At 35.5% G+C, this 7,045-nt stretch overlaps 2 protein-coding genes across 2 annotated transcripts in view; one reads left to right on the forward strand and one right to left on the reverse strand.

Annotated features, from left to right (window-relative positions):
• LOC141437227 (uncharacterized) overlaps window positions 1–4,960 on the reverse strand; it is a 63,356-nt gene extending 58,396 nt beyond the window's left edge. The window contains exon 1 of the mRNA XM_074100482.1: window positions 4,716–4,960. Within this exon, the coding sequence (XP_073956583.1) occupies window positions 4,716–4,739 (24 nt within the window). The 5' untranslated portion in view covers window positions 4,740–4,960. The remainder of the gene's footprint in view (window positions 1–4,715) is intronic.
• Window positions 790–3,567, forward strand: LOC141436899 (uncharacterized). Its single transcript, XM_074100008.1, has 2 exons — window positions 790–987; window positions 2,272–3,567. Exons 1-2 carry the CDS (start codon window positions 967–969, stop codon window positions 3,007–3,009), a joined length of 759 nt encoding a protein of 252 aa, XP_073956109.1. The 5' UTR covers window positions 790–966; the 3' UTR covers window positions 3,010–3,567.
• Window positions 4,961–7,045: the final 2,085 nt, after the last annotated feature.

Here is a 7,045-nt window from a genome sequence, read left to right on the forward strand (position 1 = left end):
GATACCGATATCCTCCAGCACCAACCACCACCTCCACCTCCAAAAGCATCACCGGTATAAATACAATTACAAGTAGGTACATTAGGCCGCCGTAGGTGGGGGTAGGTAGGTAATTGTAAGTAGGCAGGCCGCCTATTGCTTACCTTGTAATTTTCTTTCTGTGTACCTATTTTCTGTATCGCTTACTATTTCTGGTATACATACAATAGAGAGTTATTGTATTGATCCTGTAAACCTGTCCAGTACTTTACGCATAATTTCCCACGCTAACAAATTTTAACGCATAATTTCTGCGTACACACATAAACATCACGCATCACGCCTGTATTCCCAAATGGGGTACGTAGTATGCCAAAGTATTACTATGCGACAGTACTATTATGCCAATACAAATTATGCCAAATCAATTATGCGAACCAATAATAGTCTAAAAAAAACGGACGGAACCGATTGTGCTCTTGATTCTGAGTAGGAAGAAAAACATATTTTTTCCAAAATAAAAAAATAAAGGGCACACTTTTTTTTAAAACGCCCTCTTATAAAATTTAAAGGACTGTTCAGTCAAAGTAGCCCGTTATCTGGATTCTGGATTAATTTTAAGACAAAATTTATTTTGATATCAGGTACGATAAAGTTTTTAAATCTTTCGGTTACAGAACAATACTACTATGATGTAAGGCTGCTTACACATTGTACCCATTGTAGTTTAGGTAACATTTTAGAACAATAGGTACACTCAAGTGTTATAAAAGTATCATTTTCGACGTTCGATTCACTTTCAAATGAACTTCATTGCAATAAGATAAGGTTGTGGTTCGTAGTAATGAGATTTTTACATGTTTAGTGTACTCTTATTATTCATTAAGACTGTACCATAAAAGTTACGTTGGGAATTGAATCAAAGAGACCAAGTTTTCGGCATTAACGTGTTGTGTTAGAAAAAAGGGAACTGTTAGTAAAAGTGAAATGAAGGCGATCGTGGTATGGGTATGTTTTTGGTGATTCATCTATAAAAAGTCTTGTCGTTTCAAAATATCCCTGGCAATACCGATATACCGTGTTACGCCTAAAATAATTTATATGGCAAACAATGTTGAGAATTACGACATTTATAATTTTTAAGATATACTTTAATTAGGCTAAATTCCTTTGTTATTTTCCCAATACAATGAAGATCATTTTATAAAGCTTATTATTTTTGCTGGGAGGATAAGCTTAAATATATCTTTGTATTTATGCCCAAGCATTTTTATGGCCGTTATATAAGCAAAATCTATCCATTTCAGCCTGATCCATTGAACATAGAATAAACCAGAAATCTTGTAGGTAGGTACGCTTCTGTTATTTTAACACAACCTCACTAAGATTGTTTTTTTGGAATCTTTTTGTATATTTTATTTCAATTCCAAATTTTTACTTTTACGGTCATCCCGTAAAACCTAAATTGCAAATACAAATTGAAATATAGATGCACAGAAAAACCAGAAAAATAAGACTAGCACTGGGAATCGAACCCAGGTCCTCGGTATTCCGTACCGCGTGCTATACCGCTACACCACTGCTGGTCTACAACCTCATTACTCTCAAGAAGAATAATTTTAATATACTGACAAGGTTCTGACCATCCGTTCTTTAGTAGATAAATGTATTTCGAATTCGAAATTCAACCGTTTTGAAAAAAAATACTTTGTTGTTTCGGTAATTTTTTTGATGTCCTAGCGGAAATAAAAAGAAGCAACTATAAATACATATATTTTGACTTTGTTGTAACTTTGAACTAACAAGATTACGAGTAAACCACAGTGAAGGGTATTATTAACATATTAACGCGTTTTTCGCTATGATTTTGGACACAATTATCACAGTAAACGGAAACTGTAACAGCATCGTGTTTATTTTAAACTATTATAGATCTGGCAGATGCATTATTATTTTTCCATAATTTTACTTAATAACCGTGGGAATCACCAAAAAATGTCTTGGGTTTCATTAACGTTTGCATTATAAAACGCCCGCACTTAATTTCATGTCTCTAATACTGGCGGTTGAAATCGCGAGATTTTATTTCGATCCCGTGGGAATATCGGGATAAAAAGGACCCGATGTGTTATTCCGAACGTCCAGCTATAAATATATCAAATTTCATCCGAAGACGTCTAGTCTACCAGTTGTTTAAGCGTGAAGGAGTAACAAAGATACACACTAACTTTAAATTATTAGTAGGATTCCCTAATCACACATTATAAAACTTATTATGATGATTGTTTACAGATTTTCATCATAGCAATCCCCAGCCTCAGTATCCAGCAATACTACAACCAAGCACACAGCGTGGCACATTACCATCTACCTTACAGTTACGAGAAACAATACGTTTCTGGCGACTACCATCGCTCAAGTCACAGACACAGACACCCGCACAAACACGGGAACAGTGGAAGCCATCTGGCTATATCGTACGAGTCCGCAGACACGGACACCGATAGTTACCAAGACACATGTGAGTGTGAATGTCAAAGATGTGCGGATCCTAAGCCGTGCTGTACGCGAGTATGTGTGGCCGAATGTCAAGAACAAATGCCTGCAAATCTAGTATTTGTACCGTACCCCTATCCTTTAGTGATGCCAGATGTGCATCCTTCAATACCTGCAGCAGATACCACAACGACAACGACAACGACAACGACACAAACTACACCAACGACAACTAAAACTACCACGACGACTACGGTAGAAACTTCAACCGAAACGTCAGAAGAACCTGTCGATATTATGCGACTAAAAGCCTCGTGTGATCAAAAGTTGTCATCAAAACGAATAAGAAACAATTTTTATGACGAACTTCGTTCTAACATGAAATCTAGGCAAGATTTTCAAAAGGATTTTAGGGAGCAACTTGGTATAAGACCCGTCAAACCCAATGTAATACCCAAGTATGGGATAGTACCAATTCCCGATAAGATATTACAGAGCCTATTTTCACAAGTTAGAAACAATAAAAGACCTTAATGACCATCGAACGGTCCTCTCGTGCAGTACTGTACATACGTTACGTATTTTTGTTAATGTTTTTTTACGAAACTAGATAGATCCTCTCGTGAAACTTGAAAAATTCTATCTTTTATATTTTGAAAATAAAATCGTCAATCAATACATAAACGAAACGACATTTTATAGCACAGTGTAATTTTGTTTGTACGTAAAATTTGCAAGTTTTTGTAATAAAATTCGAACTAAAACATAAAATTTTCATTGCAATATCCTATCGATTTATCGACTTGAAAACGTGAATTTATCAAACATGTAGGTAGAGAAAAATGACTTGATTTTAAATTACTAAGATTATTATTATGAATGAACTAAAATAATTTCCTTGCTCACCCGCGACCTTACGATAGCTAAGCTTATGCAAAATATGCGTGTTCAAGCAGTTCCTCCACCTCCACACTGTAAGAACACACACAAATCACACAAACCCATCTATGACCACCAACAAACCACACTAACAAGCAAGGAAATTCTTTTAGTTCATTGATATGGACCTCTGCAAAGTAACGACTGATTCAATAAATTATTATTATGAAATTGGTACGTATGAGTAAAATATTTGACCCATCCGATAAACTAAATCTAAATAAACTAATCATATTAAAGTGTATTATTTCAGATGATAATATTATTAATTATGCGCTTATTGTTGCGAAAAACAATACCAGCTGACTTACGACGAGTATTCGGAAGAAACTAGCTCAGATATCTTACGTAGAATAATAAAACGGAACATTTACGAGACCCTAACCTTACGAATCTGAATCCAATACTGAATTCTGATGGAAGAAACGCAAATGTTCTTGTCGGAAATGCAAAAGACCTAAGCCACGCTGCCTATGTTTGCAAACGATGTTGAGCACAAGCATAGTCTTTTATAATCCCTTACCCTGTGCCATATATCATGCCAGTCATGACCGTGCAATGTGATGCTGTCGCAACTGCAACTGTAACTCCAATTACAGAAACAACAGCGTCTACTATACAACAACTGAATCTCCAATGACGACTGATAACAACCACTACTACAACCATTAAAACCACAACCCCTATTACTGAATTAACACCAACAACTTTTTCAACCTGTAGGTCGGCCATTCTCATTTTATCGTGCACCTGTCTAATTACCGTACCTACCGCTTTTTTTGTCAGGCAAAAGCGACACGGCACTGAAACTGAGTGCACATCTAGAAAAACCGGCTGCCATTTACATTTATCTGTGCACACAAGTCTAATTACCGTGTCACTATTGCGGTAAAAAAGCGGTACGGTAATTAGACAGGTGCACAATAAAATGAGAATGGCAGAGGTATGTTCACAAGTTGCTGAAGAAATTATCTAATACAGAACGGACTTGATGCTCACAAATAGTGTGGCAGCGAAAAGTGTATAAATACTTCAGGGGCTAGTCTACACGAAGGTCTAAAACGGCTATTGTTGAATGGCTTGCCTAGATTTGGAATTTTACCGAGTCCTAACGACCTAACTGAAATGCTAATGAGGGAGTAACAAAACAAAGTATTACAGAAATGCCAGTTCAGAAAGAAAATATAATGGCTTTTCTTACTCTTACACTGAAACAATTCAAAGTATAGGTAAATTATAAGTAGTATTTGCTTAAAATTCTATCAAAGATACACGTCCACATCAGTCAAAACAGGACTTACGGTGAGATAGTTTTTCATTTTCATTAAGAGATAATAAAAAACAAAGTTACTTAATCACGTCCACTACTTATTTTTTTGTAAGTATAAAAACTCACTGAAAACATTTCAATGTAACAAAACACTGGCCACTAACGACACTTCACTGAAAAAAAAAACTTTCCAATGTAGAATGATTCAGTATCGATTAATTATCGAATTATCGTAATTTATGCGACACACGGCATATACAGCGTGGTTTGACCTTTCAGAAGGCGGCGCGACTGCGCCGGAGTCGTGCGGGGTCACATGCGATGTATTTTTAGAGTTGAAAGTTCAAAATACGACGGTTATTCACGCATGTGACTGCGCATCGGTTTCGCTGATGTATGCCTTTATTGGAACTGATTGTTTGATATGGAGAAAGTGAACTTTACTCGTAGGTTTATTTCTGCATCAATGACTTAACTTTTTCATGATAAATGCGTGCTATAGTGTCGTTTATTAGGTGAAGTTTTATAGTAAATGTGGCTAAGTAGCTTATTATTTTCTATGTACGCACAAGTATGTTTTCATTCTGATGGTTGCCATATTTGCGTAGATCTTTGGTAATGTAATGAGTGTCCGGGAAACTTACTGAAAAGGTCATGAAGCGCTGTAAAGCGTTATAGCATGAACTGCGCTAATACTATAGGTAGTGCCACAAGATTTGAAGCGAATTATTACACACAGCTACGTCAAGTTGTGTAATGACAGAATTATGACATTTACTCATTAATTTCATTCATTCTCTGTGCAATCAGCTATTTTTGTATCTCTGTGTGTAATCATTCACTTCAACTCTCGTGACACTACCTATACGCTAGTGAATGAATGTCATAGTAACGTGTCCTACTCGCTCGTGCCTATGGCGAATTATACGTGCGTATCAGCATTAACTCTTGTCACGCCAAAATGGCAAAAACGAAACCCTTATACTTTCGCCATGTCTGTCTGTCTGTCCGTCCCCGGCTTTGCTCAGGGACTATCAATGCTAGAAAGCTGTAATTTTGCACGAATATGTATGTAAACTATGCCGACACAATGGTACAATAAAAACTTAAAAAAAAAATTTTTTAGTGTAGGTACCTCCCATAGACGTAAAGTGAGGGTGATTTTTGTTCCTCATCCAACCTTGTAGTGTGGGGTATCGTTGGATAGGTCTTGGAAATCATGGGGGGGTTGCTAAAACGATTTTTCGATTCAGTGATTTGTTTGCAAAATATTCAACTTTAAAGTGCAAATTTTCATTAAAATCGAGTTTCGAGCAAAAAATTCAGAATGGTAGTAAGTATATCAATCTTTCAAGGAAAACTATAAAGGCTAAGTTTACTTGAGAATCATTAGTAGTTTAAGAGTAAATAGCAGCCTAAGGTATAAAATATACCTAAACTTGGAAGATTAATTCCGTATAAAATATGAAATCCTTAGAAAAATATTAATTATTTTTTTGTAATGGCTACGGAACCCTATTTTGGGCGTGTCCGACGCGCTCTTGGCCGGTTTTTTTTTTCATATACTCAGCTCAGCGGCACTAAATTTGGCCCAATCTACATACAAAATTACCTATAACTGCAAACATTTGACCCAAGCAGCACGCAAGCGTTGCCGACATCAAATATACAGCACTATTAGAACTTAGAGTTCTACTGGTGATCCATAAAGGTGTCAAGAAAAGATTGTTTACTTATAAAAGTGATTAAACCGTTATTATACAGCTAAAGCTGTACTAAGTTTTTATAAAATACTCCGTGTAAACTTAAAGCTTTAAAACAGAATATTTGAACTCCACTTTAAAACCCTATGCATTTTTTGACACTTCAATCTAATGTTATCCTTCAAGCTGCATAGAGGCTGTATTTTGCATGTGATCACTTACTTACTACAGCTATAGTTATAAAATGGTATCACTTTATACTTGTTTCTGTATAATGGTATATTAAAACTACTTTCTAAAGCTTATTATTAATGCGTAACTGTACACTCTTGTCAGTGTAATAGTTTCATAACTTCTGTCAAATATGATTTTATAGAACTATAATAATAAATGAATTCTGTAATACAGCTTTAATCTGTATTACTGACAGGCTGTATAATTTATTTGCTGAAAACTGATGTACAGCCTATATAATAAATATTTATATTATAACGGCTATTAAAGGGTAAAAGCTGTGTAATGGAATCCAGAAAGTGCGTAGTAAAACCACGGAATCTATAATACTCTCCAGATATCTTTTACGCTGTATAAAATCTGTCGCCATTTTCGAACAAATAACAATAAAAGAAAATATGACTCTTACATTATTTTGAGTATT

Source organism: Choristoneura fumiferana, chromosome 17 (assembly GCF_025370935.1).
Source record: "Choristoneura fumiferana chromosome 17, NRCan_CFum_1, whole genome shotgun sequence".
Classification (NCBI taxonomy): domain Eukaryota; kingdom Metazoa; phylum Arthropoda; class Insecta; order Lepidoptera; family Tortricidae; genus Choristoneura; species Choristoneura fumiferana.

Excerpts from the sequence above, each read along its gene's own strand:
- LOC141436899 (XM_074100008.1), top strand. The coding sequence starts at position 967 with ATGAAGGCGATCGTGGTATGG. Across the intron at positions 988-2,271 it reads TGAAGGCGATCGTGGTATGG|ATTTTCATCATAGCAATCCC; the intron begins GTATGTTTTTGG and ends GATTGTTTACAG.